We start from the raw sequence: 27527 nt of genomic DNA, 5'->3' as shown, positions 1-27527 counted from the left end.
CAGGAAATCTGTGCACTGGCTGTTAAATCCAGAATGCTGGGCTAAATTCACAGTTAATTGGGGATTTAAATATTGAAATTACTTACCTGACAGCTCCATAGGGGTTTCCTGCTTGCCTGCAAAGCCACCAGGTTAAACCTAGAAGTGGGTGGGATCATGTCGGGTTCCCAATGACCTGATGCCACTTTTCGAGTTTAACCACCACCCCCCCACCCCCACACCAGAACCCACCTCCCCTTGGCAGTTAAAATTCTGCCCAAGGACTCGATTTAAAGGTCTGGGAAGGAACTGATCATTTTGAAATTCCTGAAAGAGGGAAAGCCAGTTTGAATTTCCCCTTTCAGCAATCTGAAGGGTCTGTTCCCTCATGACACCCCAGCCCACTCTTCCATCACCCTCAACAACCCCGCCCCCCCCCCCCTTTCCCATGCAAGCACAGGAGATGCAAAACCTGCTCTTTTACCTCCTTCCTTCCCAATGTCCAGGCCCAAACACTCTTTCAGATGAAACAGTGATTTACTTGCACTTCTTTCAATTTAGTATACTGTATTCACTGCTCACAATGCGGTCTCATCTACACTGGGGAGAACAAATGCTGATTTGCTAATCGCTTTGCGGAACATACCTCCGTTCAGTCCGCAAGCATGGCCCTGAGCAGCCAGTTGCCTGTCATTTTAATTCTCTATCCCACTCCCACTCTGACCTTTCTAAGCTTAGCCTCCTACACTGTTCCAATGAAGCCCAACAGAAGCTCGAGAAACAGCACCTCTCCTTTTGATTAGGCACTTTACAACCTTCTGGAGTCAACATGAAGTTCAACAGTTTAAGACTGTAACCACTGCTCCCATTTTTCTGACAGCAAATGCTGGTAATGATTCTGCTATCGCCATTTGTACCCACCTTTTCTTTCTTGTCCCGTTACCACCCCATTTTTCCTTGCACCATCATGCCTTTTGCAATTTAATCACTCCTCCCTTCCACTCTGTCACAGATTTTTCCTTTTGTTCTTTCCTCCCCTCCCCCCTTTCCCTGCCTCTGTACTTGCTTAAAACCTGTTGCATCTGTAACATTTTCCAGTTCTGATAAAATATCATCGGCCTGAAACATTAACTCTGTTTCTGTCCGCATATGTTGCCTGACCTGCTGAGTATTTCCAGCATTTTGTATTTATATTTCAGATTTCCGGCAGCTAGTGTATTTTGCTGTTGAATTTTCCAAGACAAATTTAGATTAATTAGGTTCCCACAATAGTAACAAATGTTGGGGTAAGAAACACTGAGTGCAAAGGTTTAGCCAGGTATTTAGTTGCAATCTTTTAATACGTTGTTCATTTAAGAAGTTACATGGAAGGATGGCTACTGTAAATATATATGTCTACTTACATGCTTCTTCATCCTTGGAAAAAATAATTTGGTATTTTAACCTTAAAACTAATTCTGATTTGATGCCCTGCTGTTTTCAAAGATTGGAATAAAGTCTTATGGAGGCATTGAGTAAGTCACATAGCTAAAAGCAATTACCAGTTTGCTGTTCGTTTACTAAGCAAATTATTGAAACCTCATCTAGATTTCAAGCAAAGACATGCTGAAAGGTACAGGGAGTTGGGACTTGTTCATGGGAGTGATCTAAAATATGAAAGCCAATATAACCTATGATAGGAAGGTTAGGAAAGATCTCAGAGTGATACTGAGTAGTACATACTAGAAGGGATGGTGTCTGATTCTTTGGTCTGTATTGAATTACCTGATTTCAAATGCGATGGCCTATTATAATTGGCCTCAGCACCAAGCTTAAGTGGGAAATTAACAACAGGGGTTGTACTCCTGATTATTGTCCAGTGACCTCTGCTTGAAAGTACATACGCATGGATATCAGGTAAGAACAGGATCATAGTCAACTCCATGAAATGTGTACTTCCCTTGCTCACATCTTGTAACAGGCCTCAGTATGATTCACAACTTTCACCAACGGGGAGGAGAAAATAGGAAAAAATAAAACTAAAAAGAAAATAACTGAAGGTCAAGCACTTTAAATGTAAAGCACTGAATCCCATCTTGTTAGCAAAAAACCTTTTTAAGTGAGTTACCTGGTAGGGAAATATAGATTTTTAATGTTACCCTACTTACATGAGAACTTAAACTCAAGACTCAGCTGCTGTTCTTTATTTAATTGTGAACACTTACCTGTGAGTGGTGTGTGACTGTACCAGATCGAGCCATCACAAAGTTAATTATCTGCTTGTAAAGCATGCAGGTCTCTTCTGGATTTTCAGAGGAACAATGAGTGAAGATGGAGCTTTTAATACAATCACAGAGGAAATAAAGGATAAGGCATCGGTACATCAATATTTATGTGACCAATATTATTTTTCACTACAAACACAAGATAGTGATTCTCCTACCAAACAAAGTATTATATCTATAAAATATTAAAGAGTCTTACATTTGCACAAATTCCTGTCTACAAAATTTTATTTCCTGTTGTCACATTCCTGTCATTTTTTAAATCACTTTTTCCATTACGAACTCTTTTGATCATGTTTACACTGAATAGCATGTCATGTTGAAAACACAACCTCCCGCCTGTGGTGGCAGTATAGCACCTCAGTTTTTCATCTCACAGCTCCTCAGTCTGTACTCAGACTTGCCAACTCTTGTAAATTTATCATGAGAGATGTGGTTTTGAAGTAAAATTAAGCCTCAATCACGAACTCATGAGAGGGCTCTGTAATCTTGGGATTTGTGACTTACAAGTCATATCAGTCCTTATGCACATGCCTGGAGCCTGAAGCTGCCTGAGTCCCAGGTCTGGGTTGTGCCTGATCCCCACCGCCTCTCCAAGCTAGCTCCCCAGGCTCTGGCTTAGTGGGGTGGGGTTTCGGCCTGCTCTGTGTTGCTGCTGGGAGATGGTACATCTAGAGTCCATGTCACAAACATAGCAGTAAATTGCAGAAACCAAAACTAGTAAGTGTGGATCACTGCTAGGGATCAAGGAATTCTGAACCACACAGGCACAAATATAGCAAACAAAGTTATTCGGGTTACCACAAAACATGTTTGAGGCTGTTCAGGACTTTTTTTTATTGCTTTCCATGACATTAACATTTTTAGCATGACAGCAAAGGAGAGACAAAAAACTGCTACCTGCTTTCCCGTTTTATTCCTGTTAGCATATTCAGCTCTGGCTTTACCAAGAAGCCTGAAGCTAAATCAAATGCATCTTCAAAAAGCATCTGTAAAAAGGAAGGAAAAGGCAGGTATCTTCATTACACATGCAACAAAAGATGATTACTGTAGAAAATCTGGCACCTAAACCATACTGCAGGCATTCTAGGCAATCTAAAAGGGCTCATCCTCGAATACTGCAAAGCTGAGAATCAGATAAAGGACATATACATTCTAGTATTACTGGAGATTTCCAATAAAGACTGGTGCAAGTTACAACTACAGTCTGATTGAGTTGTACACCTTTCAAGATTGTGGACTGGTTAACAAGCTATGGGTCTCGTAAAAAAAGATTAACGAGTAAGAAATTCTTGGAAGACAATTTTTTAAATTTATTGATTCATGAGATATAGGCAACGCTGACAAAGTCAGCACTTATAGCTCATCCCTAGTTGCCCTTAAGAAGGTATCAGTGTTCCCTAAATTGGTATCGGGGTTTCATCTTTCTTGGACACAAGCAAAGAGGAAATGAGTGTAACAACTAATGTCCTTGATCAAACTAATTGATATCAGGTAATTATGGATTCTGATGCATGCCTGTCCAGTTCAATTACACCGAGGGAAGGATCTAAGTATCACTAATGATAGTGTGTCAGCCATGGCTCAGTTAGTAGCACTCTCATCTCCAAATCAGAAGGTTCTAGGTTCAAGTCCCACTCCAGGACTTGAGCACAAAAATCAAGGTTGACACTCCAATGCAGTACTGAGGGAGCGCTGCACTGTCAGAGGTGCCATCTTTTGGATTAGACATTAAACTGAGGCCGCGTCTGCTCTCTCCAGCGAACGTAAAAGATCCCATGGCACTATTTGAAAGTAGAGTTATCCCTCGATTAATGTCACAGAAACAGATTATCTGATCATTATCATATTGCTGTTTGTGGGAGTTTGCTGTGCACAAATTTTCTGCCACGTTTCCTACATTACGACAGTGACTGCACTTCAACAAGTACTTCATTGGCTATAAGCACTGAGATGCCCGATGGTCATGAAAGGTGCTATATCGATACAAGTCTTTCTTTTCGAAGTGGTAGAATTGACTATTATTGATTCGCATCAATAGTCCTAACCACTAACTGGAATTTAGATAGAAGGAGTAAATGGTGGATGTGGTCATGCTTTACCCACCCCTAAATAAGAAGGTTTTAGAAAATTACTTTGTCATTCCTGTATTTTATATTTAAAAGCCTACCAATTTGCATGTCTACAAGCTTTGCTCCTTTAATAATTAACTCCAGCCCAACTGCATTAACTGTTGCCTCATTCCCCCAAAGTCTTCCTTCCTAGAATTCAGAGTCATTGTCCTCCACATCACAATGAATGCTTACTTGGTATTCCGTAACATCACCTGCCTCCACCTCTCCCCATCTGTTGCTGAATTTCTCATCCATGCCCATGTCACCTTCTGACTCAAGTATTCCAATTCTCTTCTAGCCAGTCTCCCATCCTCAGTAGACTTCAGATCAACTAAAATTCTGCTGCCTGTATCCTACCCTGCACCAAGACCTATTCACCTAGCACTGGCTTTCGGTCCCCCAAATATATACGTTTTAAACCTCATTTTTAAATCCTTTCATGGCATCACGCCTCTCTATCTTTGAAATCTCCTCGAGCCCTACAACTCCCCTCCCGAAATTATTGTTTCTTGACTCTTGAACATCATCCTTCCTTTGTCCTACCTTTAGTTCTCTGTCTTCAGGCGCTTAGCCCTCCCCCACACCCCACAATCATTCTGCCTTTCTACCTCCCTCTCCTCCTTTGAGACTTCTTAAAATCAACCTCTTTGACCTAGCTTTCGGTTACCGCTCCTAATATTCCCTCCCTTGGATCGGCATCCATTTTTATATTTATGCCTGTGAAACAATTTGGGACATGTTATTATGTAAAAAGCACTATATAAATGCAAGTTCTTGTACTCCTCTTATCTGTGGTGACGATGATACTAAACTCAATTAAGTTATGGCTAGCACAAAACCAAGCATCCGTGTCATGCTGTGTGTCAGTAGCAGAACAGTATACCACCACAATCTGTAACCTTATGTGCTAGCAAAAACCTCACTCCATAATAACCAAGTCAACACAGCAACTCTGGCTCAGTTTGGAGTGTAGAAGGGCATGCCAAGAACAGCACCAGGCATACCTGGGAATGTCATCTACCTAGCAAAGGGCTACTAGAGGGCGGTTTGGTCCTGATAGTCCTTACCCGAGTGGCTGGGGAGTGGGGAAGGAGCGTCACTTGGTTTCCAGGTGCAATGTAGTGGAAAGGTATATGGAAAACAAAATACATTGGGTTTCCAAACCCTCTACATTGGCGCTGAATTTCTAGGGTTTCCCAAAGAGGTTTGTTATGAAAGTGCTTCCATTATTTTTAATACTTTTATTTGTTTGAGAACATATGTTAAAACGGAACAGATTCCATGCATTTGTTTTTTTTTACCAAGTTCACCAACAGGACAATATGTTGTTTGAAAGCCACATGTGCTGGAGGTCACCTGTGATTTGGGCTCAGAAAACAGCAGAACCCTCGGTGACTTGGGGAAAAATGGTTACAGAGAAGCCACATGTCAAGGTTTATGGAGGTCAGGAGGTCGACTCTCTGTTTGGGATTTGGACATCTTTTTCAGTTAGTTGTGGTGTGAACTGCTTGACGACAGTTGGTGTTTTCTTGCCAAGGGTAAAAAGAAATCACCCAGCTCACCTCCTTCTCTACATTTTTGAAGAAATCCTGCCAAGATTCAGTGTGGAAGAGCAAAAGATTTCTGGTGCCGTGTAGCTCCTGAGGAGCTGAGAAAAGATCCTGTGATTCAAATGTGTGCTGGCGGAAAAACTTTGATGCCACATTTCTCCTAGAAAGCCTACTAGAATAATTCTCGACATCTCCAGAACGGATTGCTTCTGAAGTGATCCTAGTGATACGTCTCTGTATCCCTGGATGCCAGACCAAAAAAGGGACAACTGACTTCCTTCCGTATCTTCTTTCTATTTTCGTCAAGAATTAGCAAGTCTTTGGCCAAAGTAGTTTTTTTGTCTTTTTCTGCAACAGACCTCTGCAGAGTGAATTTCTGTATTGTTTTCCAGTGTGTGTGAGTGTAATTGGGGAATATTTAATAAAGGAAACTTTCATATTTTTTAATTGGTGTGTTAATGCCTGTTACTGGTTAACACTTGTTTTATAATAAACTGATAATTTTGTTGTTTATTAAAGAAACCTGGTTGGTGAATTTTATTCTGGGATAAAAAAATAGAGTATATGATTGGCTGCATCGGTAACCCGGTAAACATTTAAATAGATGTTGTGACCTGTGGAGAAGTGGAACTAGAAAAGATAGTGCACTCTTCCTGCCTCGGTCGTAACAGGGTAGCCTGCAACCACAATAGGCAGAAGACAAGAGCTGCAATGGGAATTAAGCAAGAAGCCACCCATTTTGAATGGCATCTGACGAAGGTGGCATTAGGCCTTGCACTTGAGACTTGCTCAGATTTGTGGATCTGAGGGTGACACGAGCAAGACAAGGAAAGCGTGGAAAGGTAGGTCCTACCTTCTTTTGCACCCTCCCCGGAGATTTTCAGGCCTGGGCATTCTCTTTACAGCAGCTGGATGACGCTGAGATTGGCAGGCAGTCTTGCAGCTCCACCTATGTTCCCAACCCCATTTCTAGGCATAAACCCCTGCCAGACATGGGGCTTGGCTGAGGTGTGACTGGGCTATACAAATAAACCAGACCATCAAATTCAGGCACCCCGAGACCGGGACAGGGGGACCGCCCTGCAGTCACACAGATCTGTCCTACACCCTAGCAAAGGATAGAGGAATAATGCTATAGGTTTATAATATAAATATTGGTTTAATTCAACTCATTTACATTCATTTGTAAATAATTATTCATAAAGAACAGAATAACTCTGTTTAAAAAGGGACCGAGGAATAGAACAAATAATTACAGTCCATTCAGTCTAACCTCAGAAGTGGGCAAATTATTGGAATCTATTCTGAGGGACAGGATAAACTGTCACTTAGAAAGGCACAGGTTAATCAAGGATAGTCTGCATGGATTTGTTAAGGGAAGATCTTGTCTGACCATCTTAATCAAATTTTTTGAAGAACAAGGATGAGGGTCGTGCAGTTGATGTGGTCTACATGGATTTTAGCAAGGCTTTTGACAAGGTCCCACATGGCTGACTGGTTGGATAAATAAAATCCCATGGGATCCAGGGAAATGCAGCAAGGGGGATACAAAATTGGCTCAGTGGCAAGAAACAAAGGATAATTGTTGACGGGTGTTTTTGCGACTGGAGGGCTGTTTCCAATGGCGTTCCGCAGGGTTCAGTACTGGGCCCCCTGCTTTTTGTGGTAATTATTAACAATTTGGATGTAAATGTAGGGGGCATAATCAAGAAATTTGCAAATGACATAAAGATTGGCCATGTGGTAGATAGTGAGGAAGATAGCTGTAGGCTGCAGGAAGATATTGATGGTCTGGTCAGATGGGCAGAAAAGTGGCAAATGGAATTCAACCCGGAGAAGTGTAAGGTGATGCATTTGGGGAGGTCAAACAAGGCAAAGGAATACAAGATTAATGAGAAAATACTGAGAGGTGTAAAGGAAGTGAGGAACCTTGGAGTAAATGCCCACAGATTGCTGAAGGTAGCAGGACAGGTCGATAAGGTGGTTAAGAAGGCATATGGAATCCTTTCCTTTATTAGCCGAGGTATAGAATATAAGAGCAGGAGGTATTTTGGAACTGTATAAATCATTGGTTCGGCCACAACTCGAGTACTGAGTGCAGTTCTGGTCACCTCATTACAGAAAGGATGTAATTGCACTAGCAATTGCAGGCTGTGACTAGTGGGGTACTGCAGGGATCAGTGCTTGGGCCCCAGCTGTTCACAATATATATCAATGATTTGGATGTGGGGTCCAAATGTAGTATTTCCAAGTTCACGGATGACACAAAACTAGGTGGGAATGTGTGTTGTGAGGAAGATACAAAGCAATTTCAAGGGGATTTGGAAGGACATAGTGAATGGGCAAGAATGTAACAGATGGAATATAATGTGGAAAAATGTGAGGTTATCCACTTTGGTAGGAGGAACAGATGTGCAGAGTATTTCTTAAATGGTAAGAGATTAGAAAGTGTAGATATACAAAGGGACCTGGGTGTCCTTGTCAATAAGTCACTGAAAGCTAACATGCAACTGCAGCAAGCAATTTAGAAGGCTAATGGCATGTTAGCCTTTATCGCAAGAGGATTTAAGTACAGGAGTAGAGAAGTCTTGCTTCAATTGTATAGAACCTTGGTTAGACTGCAACTGTAGTACTGTGTGCAGTTTTGGTCCCCTTACCTTAGGATGAATATCGAGTGCAACGAAGGATCACCAGACTTGTTCCTGGGATGGCGGGACTGTCCTAATGAAGAGAGATTGGGGAAACTGGGCCTATATTCTCTAGAGATTCGAAGAATGAGAGGTGATCTCATTGAAACCTACAAAATACTTAAAGGGATAGACAGGGTAATGCAGCTAAGATGTTTCCCCTGGTTGGGGAGTCTAGAACCAAGGGACACAATTTCAAAATAAGGGGGAAGCCATTTAGGACAGAGATGAGGAGAAATTTCTTTACTCTGAGGGCTGTGAATCTTTGGAATTCTCTACCCCAGAAGGCTGTGGAAGCTCAGTCATTGAGTATGTTTAAAGCAGAGATTGACAGATTTCAAAATACAAATGACATAAGGGGATATGAGGATAGTGTGGGAAAAAGGCATCGGAGGGGATGATCAGCCATGATCATATTGAATGGCGGAGCAGGCTCGATGGGCTGAATGGCCTACTCCTGCTTCTATGTTCCTATATTCCGAGAGAGGGTTGAGAGGAGATTCAAAGGATGTTGCCAGGACTGGACAAATGCAGCTATGAGGAAAGATTGGAGAGGCTGGGGTTGTTCTCCTTGGAACAGAGAAGGCTGAAGGGAGATTGTGAGGGGCCTGGACAGAGTTGATATGAAGGGCCCATTTACCTTAGGAGAGAGGTCAGTGACTAGGAGGCATAGATTTAAAGTGATTGGTAGAAGGATTAGAGGGGAGATCAGGAAAATGTTTTTCACCCAGAGGGTGGTGGGAGTCTGGAACTCACTGCCTGAAGGGGCAGTTGAGGGAGAAACCCTCGACTCATTCAAAAGAAATATGCACCTGAAGCGCCATAATCTGCAGGGCTACAGACCTTGTAATGGCCTGCCTGCCATATTGAAGCCATAGGCCTCCATTTAACACTTAAAAAAACGGGTGTGACGCTATTGAATTTCTAGGTTTATGTAATCAAACATCAAAAGCAGCAGGCTACAGACAGAGCCTGAAGCGGTCCCACAGCTACCAGTACAGCCTTTGTAAAACGGTGAAATCCTGTAGCCCTACCAGTCAAGAATGTTGATGGACAACCAGACAGCTAGAAAGAGAAGGCTCCATGAACATCTCAATTCTCAGTCATAGTGGAGCCCAGCATGAGTGCAAGGGGCAAGCTTGAAGAGTTTATAAGTGTCTTCAGTCAGAAGTGTTGTGTGGATAATCCTACCCAGCCTCCTCCCAAGGTCTTCTCCATCATGGATATCTAGTGTCCAGTTAATTCAGTTTATTCTTACATTACAGTAATAATTACATTTCAAAAGTACCTCATTGACTGTAAAGTGCTTCGGGACACCCTAAAGTTGAAAAGGAGCTATATAAAATGCAAATGGAACGGAAATGTAAAATTACAAAGAGATATTGATAAAGTGAATGGACCAAATGACAGCAAATGAATTGCAATGTCGGCAAATGTGAGGTCACCAACATTGGACCTAAAAAGGATAGAACAGGGTGCTTCCTAAATGGTGAAAAGCTAGCAAGAGTGGAGGTCCAAAGAGACTTGGGGGTCCAGGTACATAGATCATTAAAATGTCATGAATAGTTACAGAAAATAATCAAGAAGGCTAATGAAATGCTGGCCTTTATATTTAGAGGACTAGAATACAAGGGGGTAAAAGTCATGCTTCAGATATACAAAGACATGGTTAATCCACACCTGGCATACTGTGAGCAGTTCTGGGCACCACACCTTAGGAAGGATATATTGGCCTTGGAGGGAGTGCAACATGATACTTGGTCTCTGAGGGGTAAATTGCAAGGAGAGATCACACAAACTAGGGCCATTTTCCCTTGAATGATAAGGAGTTGATGAAGGGGAACAGATAGAGAAAAACTATTTCTGCTGGTTGGGGAGTCTAGGACTGGGGCCATAGTCTAAAATTAGAACCAGACCTTTCAGGAGTGAAATTAGGAAACACTTTTTCACGCAAAGGGTGGTGGAAGTGTGGAACTCTTTTCCACAAATGGCAATTGATGCTCAATTATTAATTTTAAAACTGAGATTGGTAGATATTTGCTAACCAAAGGTATTAAGGAATATGGGGCAAAGGTGGGTATATAGAGTTAGGTCGCAAGCCAGCCATGATCTCATTGATTGATGGAATGGCTCGAGGGGCTAAATGGCCTATTCCTGTTCCTATGTTCTTATATTCCGATGCTTACTGGTAAATTTTTCTTTTCTTTTTTTCCATGTGACATTAAGAAGTCAGTGAGTGTACTGGATACAGAAAATGCCATGGGACCTTAAAACATCACAATTGTAGTGCTAAAAATATGGTCCCTAGCTGCTGGCAATGAATGGATTAAAATGTGCTTTACTGCAAAGAATACATGCACTGCTCTCATGTTGGGAACACGATGGAAAATATTTACTCCTGACTATTAACCACTAACTCTTTACTATAACAGGGATGAACATACACTTAAGGGATGGAGAAATTAGAGCCAATGAATAAGGGTCAAGAATGTGGAAAACAAGATATGGCCCAAGGACTGTGCAAGAAACAAACATAAGAAATAAAATTGACTGGTTTTGGCCTGAACATTAATTAGAACTAATGAATTATGCTAATATATGTATTTCTATGGACTATGAGTTTTCTGTATTCCAAGAAGCCTGAACTACTTGCTTACAGGTGCCTCAGAGAGCAGCATTTACATGCGCATGGTTATGAATGCCTCTCAAAGCCCTGGTGGAATCCCTTTTGTAAGTAAATATGAATTGACAACCTGGAGTTTTGCATTAACTAGCTGCGCATGCTTATATACTCAACTGATGTGCATATATAAATAGTCTGGAAAAACACTGCTGAACTAAATTATTGTGAAAAATGTTTGCACATAGCAATGCCCTCCTGTTAACTGGGATATGGTCATCCAACTGTAACTGCCAGGAGCTGGTTTACTTAGGATGGAAGCAGGTTATTAATATTTAATTAGAAAGGTTCATATTGCAAAAGCTCAATGAAAAGTCACAAGGGATGAAAAATTCATTAGGTAATTCATCCCAATTACTTAAAACAGCATTTTGTCTCCATCTGGGAATGACAAAATCTACTCAGGGAAGTGGGTGGGGGGCTGGTGAAATACAGCTAGAAAGGAAAAAAAATACATTTTTAAAAAGAAAATGAATAGCATAACATCATTCAGTGCTACTGAGCTACTTGAGCAGCCATGGTTTTTTTCCAAGCACAGCATCCACAACAGGGATGTAGGATGTACACTATGTATGTCAAGAGGATCTCACACATTGTGAACTTTGTCTATTATAGTCTTTGGTATTGTGCTTTCTGCAGGAAGGGGAACTCTAGAAGCAAATAATAACGTGTCTTTTTTGCCTATTCAGTAGAATTTTTTTTTACTTTAATTACTCTTGTATAGAAATTTCTTGATAAGGTACCTCATCATGGTTGGATTCTGAAGAACCACTCGCTCCCTGGCTGTCTAAGGCTCTGTCTCTCAGAGTACAGTCCATCTGCAAAGGTATCTGCAACGTGATTTGTTCCCCTGGGGACAAACACACCCTTTGGGAGCATTTTTTGAAGATGGCTGCCTTCTTCTCCCCAGACATGTCCTGCCAGAGGTGCGAAACTGCTTTTGATACAATGGGGAGGGTGATCTGTTCCATGGACACAATCCTGTTCTCCACTAAAAGGTCCACCGTCTCTTTGTAAAAATTCAGGTAGCTGCCAGAAAGAAAAATACAGTAGAAGAACATTTCAAAACAATTTGAAAGTGAGAACAGCCTATCATGCTTCAGCATCTGATTTTTGCATTTCTTCTTGAGAGGAAATGCCCAGAGGTCCTCATGGCACGTTTACCTATGACGCAGGGATAATATTGGGAATTCTGCATCCTAAATATTATGTGCATATCAGTACCTTTGGTCTAAAAATAACTTGTTAAGAAAAAACACTCTGCACTACAGTGCCACTATATCAACTCTTAATTTGTATTTAAAGTTGTTGTTTTCTTTGAGGTCCTTGTAATCTGCTACACTCCTATACAGACATCCTGCACTGTCAAAAGATAGGGTTTCCCTGTAGAGTGCTCCATGAGGAGCTTCCAATCTTAAGGTCTTTGGGGAACTGCGGTTATTAGGAAGACAGAAATACATCTACTGAAAGAAGGTGAGAAAAATCAGATGGAACCTTTTGTGCAATTCCTAGAGTAACACTGGAAGAAACACATGCACCTGGTCAGTCAGCGAAAGGCTTTCAGGATAAAGATACAAATAATGATAAAATAACATTGCTCCAAGACTTCAAATAACAAAAATCAGGTTGTACGTTTACATGGAGAGGGGGCACATGACAGGACCAATCAAGTTTGCACCCAAACGTTATGCCATTGCAAGCTCTTAGAAGAAATATAGAGGTTGTAAATGTAGGGAGAGCGTAGTCTGCAAAAAATACTCCCTATAAATGTATATTACTTTCAAACAATTAATCACTTTTGTGTCGTCCCATTTGTTTCAGAGAATCTGCACTTATTCTAATCAAGAGGGGTTTGTCCAGTGTAGGACCACAGCAACAGGCACTGACCCGAATACTTTCCTCACCCTATCCGGACTTTGCTTTTGGAGCATTACTAACTTAGCTGGAAAACAGGAATTAGTAGGGTGAGGGGAGGAGAAAGGCTATTTGAAGGAATCTGCTAATAGTGACTCAGTTAACCTGTATCTACTTTTCACTCCACATTATCATGATCTGAGCGATACTAACCCTTCAAATTCTATGAGGTCTGCTGAGGATTTCACAGGAGACTGGGAACAAACGGGTTTCAGATCACTCTCTGCGGGAAGACCTCTGTATTCTCTCAGCCACTGCCAAAGGGCCACTCTTGTCTTACCAGGTAGGTTTGCTGAGGCCAAGTCACTGTGAAGGTAGGAAAATCTTGTTATGGATGTAAGTGAAGGTAAAAAAAAAATTAAAGATGCAAAAATGCTGGAGTTCAGGAACACAATTTCTCTAAATGGTGCAATTTGGTAAATTTAAAATCAGAAAATTGAAGTTTTTGAACAAAATTTCAATAAAATATTGCTCATTTTCGGTTATATTTTCATTAAGATTCTTATATTTCAAGAAATAAAACTATATTTTTGGCTCCAAAATGTCTTCTTTCATACAGTAACTGGATGTACGCACATCTGCTCACATTGCACTACTATTTGCTATAGTAATTAATATGTTAACCTCACTGCTCTCTCTAAAGTAGTCATATCAGATTACCCACCATATTTAAGGTGGTCCTCATTCTTTAAATGTACTGCAATCAACATGTACAAATGAACAACTTAAATCTAAATGGGCTGTGAGTAGGGAAAGTAAGGAAACAATGCCATTATATGATTATGGTCTGTCAAAATAGGCAGATTTTCATATCTTACTTTATGGATAATTTTAAGTAGGGAAGATACCATTTTTAAAATAACTTCAGCAAGCTATGTCTATAAGTGAATCTCAGTGTTTTTACAAGTGATAATAATGCATGTACAACCAGACCTAGCACTTTATACAATGAGAAATTCCTGTCCCAAATGTTTGTGATATGCCCTTGTTCTGAAATTAAATCAAAAAACTGTTTGGTGGTTGGAACATTTTACTTGAAATGCTATCATGTATATTTTCTTATTGTGGTGGGAATATTCCTATCTCTCCGAATTCTAAGATGTTGGGAAAATCCATGCGTGGCATCATCCAACTTCCACCTGTTTCGAGATCTGGGGTGCAATATTCAGATCATTATGAGAAGGGTGGCTCGCACAGACAACCACTTGCAAGCACTGGAAGCAACTAAAGGCATTCTCACATGACATCACACAGCCCTATCAACAATGTGAAGCCCATTTACCAAATTCAGGCCATGCTGCACCATTCAACAAATTTGCACTCATTAAAGATCAAGCATTCAGCTGCAAGAGTGCAGCACTGGTCCTACTTAAAGGACCAGCACACAACTTGCACGAGGGTGATTTTTGAAGACCTTCCTGCTTTGCCAAAGTGTCTGAAAGTACTCTGGAATGTTTTTGGAGGTTTTGTGGTGAGGTCCTGAATTTGTCTGGTAGTGTTGCTGCATCCTCACAGGGAGGGCAGAGGAGTAGATAACCTGTCCACACAAAGGCTGCTAAAGGCATGGGGGCAGCAGTGACAGTGCCTCTGGGTCTGTAGCATGACATGGAGATGAAGCAGAGGCTGTGGAGAGGGCAAGATCTGTGCGAAGGCCTCTGCCAGGTTGGAGCCAGATTCCTCCTTGTTTCTTAACAGTGACTGGAAGTTATCTGGCAGGCCAGCCAATGCCCAATGCACTCAGCATCTTGTTGTGCACATCCATCAGTGTTCTCCTGTATGCTGCCCCATCAAAGTCATCATCTGAATTCCCTGTAGCAAAACTCAACTGCCATATCACCCTCCAGTGAGCTGGCACATGAACCATTCATGCCCAATGACTCACAATGTACTGATCCCAACTCTATACTAGTCTTTAAGATATGCACAGTGCCAGTCTCTGAGCTGGTGGTTGTGAGTGTCTGATCAAGTGACGGTATTTCTTCTTCATCAGTGGTGTGGTGTTGCTCTCACTCCTCCTCCAGGGACTGCTGTGGCTGGGCAGGTGGCAGTTCTTGGGCAAAAGCAGGAACTCAGAAGAAGAGGACTCGGGTGAGGGAAGGGGGATGGGGTGGAAGGCAAGAGGTCCCTGGTCACACCATCAATAACTTCCTCAATCTGCCAGATAGGATGAAGGTGAGCTGGAAGTTGAGAAAGAGCATAAGACAAGAACATATTGTCATCCTGAATGTTCTCAACGAGGCTGGATATCACAGGCTATGTCGCGGCTGGCCCTATGATACAGAAAACAATCTCCTCCATAGGTCTCTGGAGATGAAGGCGTCCTTATCCCCCACCATCTCTGCTCTTCTTTCTACTGTGTGCCACCTTGTCCTAAAAGAGAGTGGGAAGAATGTCAGTGATTGTGTTTCGCTGTGTATAGGTGATTTGTCTGCCATAGCTGAATAGCTGGAGGTATGTGGAGGCAGCGAGATGTAGGTGTGAGGCTGACATCATGGTAGGTGTGTGAGGGTGAGGTGGAGTATCTGGATATTAGGCATGAGTGCTGAGTACCAGGGGATCCTGATGGCAGTGTGGTGCATTGGATAGCACAAAAGGATGGTGGAGCAGTGGGTAAGAGATGTCACATGAAAATGCATTCACTGACCTTGACCACCTGTGTGAGGTCATTAGACTTCTTATGGCATTGCTGCCAGGTCCTCGGGTACAGACACCGGGAATTGACCTCTTGGCCACCGCTCCCAAATCCTTCCACGTGTTGTTCTTGAGGGACTCCTGGCTTCCTATGGGACCGCGGCATCTCTCCTCTGCCTACCTCCACCACAAAGGCCTCCAGCACTGCATTTGTGTCTCTAAAGCCCACTCTCTGACCTGGTGCTCCTTTTTCCTTGTTTAGAATTGCAAAACTAGTATTCAGCAGCAGCCTCCTGTCATTTAGTGCAGCTTCCCTTTAAGAGGAACAGGCTGCCTTTAAGAACAGAAGGCTGACTACACCATGTGCTATTAGGACAAGCTGCTAGGCTCCCTGCTGAACGCAGAGGCAGCCAACAGCGCAGGAACTGCTCAGTGCTACACTACAATCAGGTAAATAAGGAGGCAGCACTTAATTCGACTGTTGCTCACTTCCACCTGAACCGGCGCAGATAGGTTGCAAATTACAACCCAAGTGCCCGAATAATGGCACACCCAACTTTTAGCCCCAGATCTCTAATGGTGAGTTTGGTTTGTATTAGAAAAACGTCACTGCTTACACACAGAACCAAAGGCAATAGTCAACAACTTTTTATTTTTTTCTGAGTCCTCAATGTCCTCTTCACTTGCACATATGAAGCCTCCCCCCAAAGCAAAAGTAACTCTGCCTTCCTCTGAATGGTGGGCACTTGACTGTATACACAGCACAAAGAAACATCTTAAGATCCATGCCCAGGATTGCTACAGACTCTGTTGGTGTTAACTGAAACTCCCCCAGTGCCACACCCACCTCCTCCCTAAAGTGCGACAGATCTTGAATGGCATTGACTTCAAAATTCTCAAGATAATTCTGAATTTTTAAGATACACATAGCTGTGCGGCGCTCTGAAAATAATAAGATTTTACCTTTGGGTAAAGAACACAAAAGCTCTGATTTATCTTGGGGCAGGAATTGGCTGGGCACTGGCCAAGATGGCAAACTCTTCTCTGACTTTCGCAGTGTGAGACCTGGGAGATTTTAATTCCCGGATTTCATTGACACCCCCCCCCAGTCAGGTGCCTGCCCAAAATCAGCAGAAAGTAGCAGCTGGCCAGTGGACGGGAGCAGGTCGTCGGGCAGCAGGAGGCTGCCAGACAGGACTGAAGGAATAATCCCTGGCTCATTTAAGTTGTAAGGAAGAGGTTTGGGGGAGGGGGGGGGGGGGTCTCACAATCATAAAACAGGAAGTACTGGGGGTGGGTGGGGGAGCAGCACTTCTACTCCTCCTGGTCCTGCAAGGAAAGTAAAAACATTTTTGAAAAACCTACCTCTTTGTATCTCTTCTGGCTAGTTTCATCTGGCAGGAAACCAAAATGGCTGCCTTTATCAGGTCACTGGTTAAAATAGCAGTCAGCCCCAATTAGGTCATCAGAGCCTGATCTACCTATTTCAAGAAGAACCCTGTCGGTTTCTGGTGGGTGGCATTACCGTCTGCTCAGAAGAGAAGATTATTGAAGATTGTGGGAAAGCAGCAGAACATCAGCGGGAAGTTTCCTGGCTTGCTCACCCACCTGGTTTACATGGATGTCTGTTGCCGGCATCAACCAAAGTTGATGCATTAACCATAGATGAATTGACTGATACAATATCATGGTCAGCACGAGCTTTAATCACACAACCTAAATGTGAAACTACCAAAAGTTTGTTCTCAAACTGGAAGTCAATGACTGCCTTTCAAACTCAAACACTCAAAATAAAAAACAACAAATGCAGCATAGATTTTGCCATGTTTAGAGCCATGATTACGACTATCATCAAACATGAGAGGGGCAAAAAGTAAAGATTAAGTTTTCATCATGTGTTGACAATAAAATTAGCTCATGATAATGGGACAAAATGAACTGAAGCATGTTCGCAGAGCCAGGTCCAATGCTTCTCACTCCATGATGTCCTGCTCCCATTTGAATGACAACACATATGGAGGTTCAAAGAATTAAACTGGAATAATCCATTTGAAAAAGGGCATTATATTGGTGTTCATACTGAACTAATGATTCCTGTATTAAGTACATCAGTGTTGATTGTCATACTGTACCAATGCTCCTTGTAGTAATTGATATATTGTTCTTTTACTTCTTCCAAGTTTGATGGATGACCATCTTCCAAATGATATGCTTCTGTCAGTTATAGAAAGATTGATCAGATTTGTGAAGCTCATAGCAGTGCAATTTAGCTACAAAAATTGAAACATTATCGAACAAACATTGCCATAAATTTGTAAAGATGAATTAACTGATTCATTTATGTATGTACATAAAACTGCTACAAAACGACAGATGTAAGGAGCTTGTGGCACTGACAAACTAACTGAAGTGCAGCTAACGGGGTAAACTGATGAATTACTTTGGGATGTCCTGAAGACACGAAAGCTGTATACTTGCTGCTTTGTTCTATACATAGGCAAGAACGCAGAACAGAGGTAATTAATTGTGCTAAATATACGCGTTGCCACTTAAAAGTGCAATTTTCTTGTAACTACACTTGATACCATGATCCTATCACAGTATCTTACATAGAAGTAGGAACATAGGAAATATGATTACTATTCAGTCCCTTGATTTGGGCCAATTACTTTTCTGCTGAATGAGTCCATCACAGGAACAGTCACTGAATACAGTGCAGTGAAGTGAAAGACAAAAGGGAACATGACAGCATGACATGACATGGCTGGGAGGGTGGTGGGAGGAAGAGATAAAGCAAAGGACTGTACAGAGCTCTGGATGCTGAGAGTCAGGGATTGCAAGAGACAACCTGAAGCTGAATAAGCTAAATGATAAAATAAAATTGTGTCCACATACACATACCCACAATATGTTGTCTACACCATGAAATAATGTAATATTTTGCCCAATAATTGGGAATGCGATTTTGGAGCAAAATTCAAAATAACAGAGGATGGTCCAGATTGAATGAAGTCCACTGAGACGTGCTTCCTACCAACTCTTGTTCCTATACCGATACAGTATAACACTATCAAACCTGGCATCTTTTCATATAACTTAAAGAAAATTCTATTTATTTCAGTGACCTGATCAACCAAAATCTGTTGTTTGTTTGTAAATTTGTCGGATTAATATGTTGGGTATGGCTGATCAATAAACACAAAACATTTTTTTAAAATGCGTTAAATTGAAAAGCAAATCTCAACAAGCAAGGAAGAGCTTGCATTGATATAACGTCTTTCACAACACCAGGACTTCCTAAAGTACTTTACACTGAATGAACATAGGAGCAGGAGTAGGCCATTCAGCCCATCAAGCCTGCTCCACCATTCGATACGATCATGGCTGATCATTCACTTCAATGACTTTTTCTCACACTATCCTCATATCCTCTTATGTCATTGGTATTTAGAAATCTGTCAATTTCTGCTTTAAGCTTACTCAATGACTGAGCTTCCACAGCCCTCTGGGGTAGAGAATTCCAAAGATTCACAACCCTTTGAGTAAAGAAATTTCTCCTCATCTCTGTCCTAAGTGGCTTCCCCCTTATTTTGAAATTGTGGCCCCTGGTTCCAGACTCCCCAACCAGGGGAAACATCCTACCTACATCTAACTTGTCTATCCCTTTAAGTATTTTGTAGGTTTCAATGAGATTACCTCTCATTCTTCGAAACTCTAGAGAATACAGGTCCAGTTTCCCCAATCTCTCTTCATTAGGACAGTCCCGCCTTCCCAGGAACAAGTCTGGTGAACCTTTGTTGCACTCCCTCTATGGCAATAATATCCTTCCTAAGGTAAGGGGCCCAAAACTGCACACAGTACTCCAGGTGCAGTCTAACCAAAGTTCAATACAATTGAAGCAAGACTTCACTACTCCTGTACTCACATCCTCTTGCGATAAAGCGAACATACCAATGGCCTTCCTAATTGCTGCAGCTGCATGTTCGCTTTCAGTGATTTATTGACAAGGACACCAGGTCCCTTTGTACATCTACACTTTCTAATCTCTTACCATTTAAGAAATCCTCTGCACATCTATTCCTCCTATCAAAGTGGATAACCTCACATTTTTCCACATTATATTCCATCTGCCGTGTTCCTGCCCACTTACTAAGTCTGTCCAAATCTCCTTGAAGCCACTTTGTATCTTCCTCACAACACACATTCCCACCCAGTTTTGTATCATCCGTGAACTTGGAAATGTTACATTTGGTCCCCACATCCAAATCCATTGTTACATATTGTGAACAGCTGGGGCCCAAGTACTGATCCTTGCGGTACCCCACTAGTCAAAGCCTGCCAACACGAGAATGACCCATTTATTCCTACTCTGTTTTCTGCCTGTCAACCAATCCTTAATCCATGCCAGTATATTACCTCCTGTGCTTTAATTTTGCTAACCAACCTCCTATGGGGGACTTCTTAAAATCCAAGTATACCACGTCCACTCTCCTTTATTAATTCTGTTAGTAACATCCTCAAAAAATTCTCAACACGTTTGTCAAACATGATTTCCCATTCATAAATCCATGTTGACTATGCCCAATCAGATCATTATTATCCAAGTGTCTATTTATCACATAGAGTCATAGAGAGATACAGCACTGAAACAGGCCCTTCAGCCCACCAAGTCTGTGCCGACCATCAACCACCCTCAATAGCCGTCTCCATTCACCTATACCCTGCTCCAAACTAATTATACTAATCCTACATTAATCCCATGTTCCCTATCACATCCCCACCTTCCATCAATTCTCCTACCACCTACCTACACTAGGGGCAATTTACAATGGCCAATTTACCTATCAACCTGCAAGTCTTTGGCTGTGGGAGGAAACTGGAGCACCCGGCGGAAACCCACGCGGTCACAGGGCTAACTTGCAAACGCCGCACAGGCAGTACCCAGAACCGAACCCGGGTCGCTGGAGCTGTGAGGCTGCAGTGCTAACCACTGCGCCACCCTATGTCAAATCATGAAACAGTGGTTCTTCGTGCTTGAGAAGTTGTAACACCACCGAAGTTTGCTGTCTCCAAAAATCTTGCTCCTCTACATGAATACCATTTACAGAATAATTAGACATTCACAGTAGGTGCCATTGAAGGTGACCACTCTAGCTCAACATCTAAATCAATAGTTCTGCTTCATCCTTTAGAATCTATTCTAACATTTCCCTTACTATGGATGATGTAAGGCTAACAGGTCTGTAGTTCCCTGTTTTCTCTCTCCCTCCCTTCTTAAATAGTGGGATGACATTTGCTACCTTCCAATCTGTAGGAACCGCTCCAGAATCTATAGAATTTTGGATGATGAGCACCAATGCATCCACTATCTCCATAGCTACCTCTTTCAATGCTGTGGGATGTAGAATATCCTCCACCTTCTCCCACCCTATTTCATCTAACCTTATCGGCCTATCCTTATATTCCTTTTTCCAATAAGTGTTATCTAGCTTCTGCAAATCTATGCTATTTGCCTCAACTACTCCTTGTGGTAGACAGTTTCACATTCTTACCATTGTTTGGGTAAAAAAGTTTCTCCAGAATTTTGTATTGGATTTATTGGTGACTACCTTATAATTTATGGTCCATGGTTTTGGTCGCCCCCACTAGTGGAAACATCTTCTTTATGTCTATCCTATCAGACCACACTATAATTTTAAAAACCTCTATTAGGTCACCGCTCAGTCTTCTCTTTGCTAGAGAAAAGAGCCCCAGTTTCAGTTCTGGTATCATTCTTGTGAATCTTTTTTCCCTTTCTCCAGTGCCTCTACATACTTTTTATAATATGGAGAGGAGAACTGTGACAAGTACGGTCTAACCAAGGTATAATGCTAGTTTAACATAACTTCTCTGCTTTTCAATTCTAACCCTCTGGAAATGAACTCGAGTGCTTGGTTTGCTATTTTTACAGCCTTATGACCTATGTTGTTACTTTTAGTGATTTGTGTATCTGTATCCCAAGATCCCTTTGCTCCTCCACCCAATTCTCTATCGGCTTCTGCACTCAGGAGACAACCACAAGTACAACCTTTAATTCAAACTGAACAAGGCATATCAATTTAAGCTCACTGCAGTTATCAGAACTCAGTGACTACATTTTCTGCTTGCTGACAGTTTGCTGAATGTTGAAATAGAAACTGAATTATTACAATAAGAATCCTGCATATACTAACCTTTAAGTTTCAGCAAATTTTCCAGCTTTCTTTCTAAATCCAGGATGTAGTTCTTTGCCTTACGCAGTACTTGCCACTTCAAGTAAAGTACAATTTATAGCAAAAGTTTAGCCTTTTCCATAACATCAAGAAAGTCATTTAATTCTGCTGAATGCTGCTAAAAAAAACTGTTGTTTGATTGGGTAAAAGGGAAAGCTTCATGTGCTATTGCTTATAACTATGACAGCTCCACTTTTGGATTTTGTTCCCAGCCCGACATCGGGTTCCTTGACAGGGGTGGGCCGGAGAATTGGAGCGTCAGCGGCCACCATGGAACCTGACGCCGAGATTGCCGAACCTGATTCTCCCAGGGGCAGGATAGGCTGACGTCAATCTGCCCACCCATGGCCAATTTGAGGCCCTTAAGTGGCCTACTAATGGCCAAATAAAGACCTCTTCCCGCCACTGGGATCTTACCAGCAGCGGGAGGGTGGCCTCCGCCGCGTGGGGAGGATACCTTGGAAAACAAGGTGTCCTCCCTCAGGCTTGTGGGGGGGGTGGGTGGGGCGGGTTCCCTCCTTTGTGGGCAATTCGTGGTCCACGGAGGAACCCCCCCCCCCCCCCCCCCCGGGGACTATTGTACTCCCCCCACCACCCCCCCCACTCCCCCGCCGACACCACTCACCCCCTGGACCAAGCGCCCACCCCACAGCCCCCACTTGCCGGGGCCTTCCAGAATGGCCCCGGCGACCCTGACCCCACTTACCTGCGTCCTGGGGTCGCTTCAATTTTCACCACTGCAGGCTGCCTGCAGTACCGGCAGTGGCCACCGCTCACAGTGATGCTGTCGATACTGTTGAGCTGCCGGCTCTGTGATTGGCCAGCAGCACTTGGGGGCGGGATCCCCATCCCTATTAAGTGTTTAAAGTGAGGCAGCATTTGCTGACATTGCAACCGCTGGGTGGAGCAGTACTAGCACATGCACAAATGTATCCTCTTCCACTGAAACGTCACTGTCTTCGACGTTTCAGGCAGCTGCCAGGATTAAAGATGGAGCTGCTCAATTTATCATAAAAAACAAATTCAACCCGAAAATCCCCTCAATGGTTGCCATTGCTGTCTCCATCCCACTCTCAACAGTCCCCCACTCCCACCTGCCATGGCGCTTCTCTTTGCCACTCCCTCCTGCGCCTGTCTTCTTGCCGCTCGCTCCCCGCTGCCTTCCGCAAGCCACTTGCTCCGGCCTCGCCACTCCCCCTGCCTCCGGCCGCTCACTCCCCACTCCTCGCTTCCCCTCCCGCCCAACCCCTCTGCGGCCGCTCGCTCCCCGCTGCCACCTACCCCCCCAGCTGCTCGCTCCATGCCGTGCTGCTTCCCTCCTCTCGGTCACTTGCTCCCATGTTCGATCGTTCCACACCACGTTATCCGAAGAAGCAAAGCGGCCACAAGGGGTGATGGGGCAATATAGGTGCGAGTGGCCGAGAGGAGGGAAGCAGCGTGGCCTGCAGCGAGTGGCCAGGGTGAGGGGGGGGGAGGAGGAGGTAGGGAGAAAGCAGCCAAAGGAGGGGGAGGGGTGCAGTAGGGATGCGAGGGCGAACAGCCAGAGAGCAGTGTGGGAGGAAGCGAGGAACGACCGGTCGAGTGGACAGTGGAGGAGCACTGGCAAGGTCTGGAGTGAACGGCTAAGGGGGGGAAGCAGCGGCTGAGGGGGCGTGTCCAGTGGTGGGGGGGGGGGGGCAGGCGGAGGCCTGGAGCGAGCGACCAAGGGGGGAGAGCGGCCGGTGAGGCGGGAGCGAGTAGCTGAGGTTGGGGGGGAGAAGTCGGGGGGAGCGAGTGGCTGAGGGAAGGCAGCAGCGTGGCGGGGAGCAAGCGTTCGAGTGGGGTGAAGCGGTGATTGAAGCAGGAATGGTGGGAGGGAGCAGGGTATAGGTGAATGGAGACGGCTATTGAGGGGTAAATTTGTCATTGCATGGTGATGTCATGTGCGCGCATTCATACTGGCAGGCTGTCAAATGTTCGCACACACTGTGATATCCACGATCGCTCTGCACATGCTCTGCCTTGTCAGGAGTTTGCCTCTGTCAACTTTGACCCCAAAAAGACCGGAGGATCGCTCCAGGGGTCAGAACCAGCCTTTTTGGCCCATGCCAGGGGCCCCGCCTTCTGCATAAAATCCAGCCCATAGTGTGCACACCAGGAAGAAGTGAACAATCTTATCTAGTCTGATCCTCTACAATTGGTACATGTGCCTGCTTCTATATACTTAAATCAGAGGATTAGAACAAAGAACAGTACAACACAGGAACAGGCCATTCGGCCCTCCAAGCCTGCGCCAATCTTGATGCCTGCCTAAACTAAAACCTTCTGCACTTCCGGGGACCGTATCCCTCTATTCCCATCCTATTCATGTATTTGTCAAGATGCCTCTTAAACGTCGCTATCGTACCTGCTTCCACCACCTCCCCTGGCAGAAAGTTCCAGGCACTCACCACCCTCTGTCTAAAGAACTTGCCTCGCACATCCCCTCTGAACTTTGCCCCTCTCACCTTAAACCTATATTCCCTAGTAACTGACTCTTCCACCCTGGGAAAAAGCTTCTGACTATCCACTCTGTCCATGCCGCTCATAACTTTGTAAACCTCTATCATGTCGCCCCTCCACCGCCGTCGTTCCAGTGAAAACAATCCGAGTATATCCAACCTCTCCTCATAGCTAACGCCCTCCAGACCAGGCAACATCCTGGTAAGCCTCTTCTGTACCCTCTCCAAAGCCTCCACGTCCTTCTGGTAGTGTGGCGACCAGAATTGCACGCAATATTCTAAGTGTGGCCTAACTAAGGTTCTGTACAGCTGCAGCATGACTTGCCAATTTTTATACTCTATGCCCCGACTGATGAAGGCAAGCATGCCGTATGCCTTCTTGACTACCTTATCCACCTGCATTGCCACTTTCAGTGACCTGTGGACCTGTACGCCCAGATCTCTCTGCCTGTCAATACTCCTAAGGGTTCTGCCATTTACTGTATACTTCCCACCTGCATTAGACCTTCCAAAATGCATTACCTCACATTTGTCCGGATTAAACTCCATCTACCATTTCTCCGCCCAAGTCTCCAACCGATCTATATCCTGCTGTATCCTCTGACAATCCTCATCACTATCCGCAACTCCACCAACCTTTGTGTCGTCTGCAAACTTACTAATCAGACTAGCTACATTTTCCTCCAAATCATTTATATATACCACAAAGAGCAAAGGTCCCAGCACTGAACCCCGCGGAACACCACTAGTCACATCCCTCCATTCAGAAAAGCACCCTTCCACTGCTACCCTCTGTCTTCTCTGACTGAGCCAGTTCTGTATCCATCTTGCCAGCTCACCTCTGATCCCGTGTGACTTTACCTTTTGCACCAGTCTGCCATGTGGGACCTTGTCAAAGGCTTTACTAAAGTCCATATAGACAACATCCACCGCCCTTCCCTCATCAATCATCTTCGTCACTTCCTCAAAAAACTCAATCAAATTAGTAAGACATGACCTCCCCTTCACAAAACCATGCTGTCTCTCGCTAATAAGTTCGTTTGTTTCCAAATGGGAGTAAATCCTGTCCTGAAGAATCCTCTCTAATAGTTTCCCTACCACTGACGTAAGGCTCACCGGCCTATAATTTCCTGGATTATCCTTCCCACCCTTCTTAAACAAAGGAACAACATTGGCTATTCTCCAGTCCTCTGGGACCTCACCTGTAGCCAATGAGGATGCAAAGATTTCTGTCAAGGCCCCAGCAATTTCTTCCCTTGCCTCCCTTAGTATTCTGGGGTAGATCCCATCAGGCCCTGGGGACTTATCTACCTTAATGCTTTGAAAGATACCCAACACCTCCTCCTCTTTGATAATGAGATGACTGAGACTATCTACACTCCCTTCCCTAGGCTCATCATCCACCAAGTCCTTCTCTTTGGTGAATATTCTCTTTGTGATTAGTGGACCTTACTGGCATGTAGTAAATGAAATGGAGATAAAATAACTTGTTTCATATTGTTTTCAAAATTTACTGCATTTCATTTCTTAACCCTAAAATGTAAAATGCAACATATTACACAATATGCACAAATGTCACACCTACGTAACTCTGAATTCTGTAATATAAACAAGATTTCATATCTACATAATAGTAGGTTGATATGTAATATAAAAAATTAGGAGTTATCCTCTAACATACTCTTGGGACCCTTTTATCCTGTGCATTACTCACTACCCAAATTAGATCATATTTGATTAGTTTCAGGTGCCAAGCAACTAGTGCACAAACCCATCTTACTTTTGATGTGGTCCTTTTGGTCCTTTTGGACTGAGGACATACTGTGTCTCGCAGGTGATTAAAAAGACCTGCCAGCTTTGCACGATGTCGAGCTTGAGAAAGGCGGCGACGAGCCACCCGAGGTTCCACTTCCTGCAGCATTGCCAAAAAGCTAGGACTAGCATCTGTATAAGGACTGGTGCACTCTCCAGAGCTCTCCATTTAAACCTAAAATCCAGGAATATATACAGAGTTGTAAAATGTTGAACACGAGTAGCATAGCTATTCAATTACATAGATTAGACTCCAACAATTCTGCTTCAGAGTATTTTTTGTAATACTCTCCTATGAAACAGAGAGCAGTATTCATGCATTGGTGGCACTTCTCAATTAGATCACATCTTTTAAATTACTCATTAGAATCCATTATCTGTTTCCATAGATTATAGAGAATGGGAATTAAGTGATTTAATCAACATACCCCACTTGAAATGACATAGAATCTATAGCACAGAAACAGGAAATTTGACCCAACTGGTCTATGCCTGTATTGCTATTCCACACTAGCCTCTTTCTATTCTAATTAGCTTTCCCAAGCTGTCCCTACATCTATTTCCTTCTCCCTCATGTATGCATCAAACTTCCCTTTAAATGCAACAATGCTATTTGCTTCAAAGACTCTGTGTGGCAGTGAGTTTCACCTTCTTGCCACCCTCTTGTTCTGGACTCACTACATGTGGAAACAGGCTTTTACCATCCATCCTATTGAACCTATTTATAATTTTAAAGCCCTCCATCGGGTGTCTTCTTAATTTTCTTTTTTCAGAGAAAAGAACTCTAGCCTGCTCAAATAAGATTCTGATGAAAGGTCACTGACCTGACACGTTAACTCTGCTTCTCTCTCCATAGATGCTGCCAGACCTGCTGAGTATTTCCAGCATTTTTTGTTTTTATTCTAGCCTGCTCAATCTTTCTTAATAGTTGCATCCTCTCAATTCTGGTCACATCCTTGTAAATCATTCCTGCACTTTCTCCAGTGCTTCAATATTCTTTTTGTAGTATGAAGACTTGAACTTCACACAGTATTCAAAGTGTAGTTCTATATAAATTTAACATTACCGCCCTGGTTTTGAATTTTATTCCTAGAGAAATTAATCCCAGTACTTTGGACTTAGTTATCATCTTATCAATTCCTGTTGGCACTTCTAATGCTTTATG

At 43.2% G+C, this 27527-nt stretch overlaps 1 protein-coding gene across 1 annotated transcript; it reads right to left on the bottom strand.

Annotated features, from left to right (window-relative positions):
- Positions 1–1374: 1374 nt before the first annotated feature.
- On the bottom strand, positions 1375–26531 carry LOC137379350 (stimulated by retinoic acid gene 8 protein-like). The gene is made up of 12 exons (XM_068050057.1): positions 26362–26531; positions 22528–22549; positions 22032–22107; positions 17900–18033; positions 16430–16569; positions 15833–16133; positions 14634–14725; positions 13342–13494; positions 12018–12303; positions 3144–3232; positions 2184–2295; positions 1375–1395 (listed from the first exon to the last, which is right to left on the bottom strand). The coding sequence occupies exons 1-12, from the start codon at positions 26529–26531 to the stop codon at positions 1375–1377; spliced, it is 1596 nt and encodes a 531-aa protein (XP_067906158.1).
- Positions 26532–27527: the final 996 nt, after the last annotated feature.

This window comes from Heterodontus francisci, chromosome 18 (genome assembly GCF_036365525.1).
Source record: "Heterodontus francisci isolate sHetFra1 chromosome 18, sHetFra1.hap1, whole genome shotgun sequence".
In the NCBI taxonomy this organism is placed as follows: domain Eukaryota; kingdom Metazoa; phylum Chordata; class Chondrichthyes; order Heterodontiformes; family Heterodontidae; genus Heterodontus; species Heterodontus francisci.
This window is presented reverse-complemented; position numbering and strand designations above follow the sequence as displayed.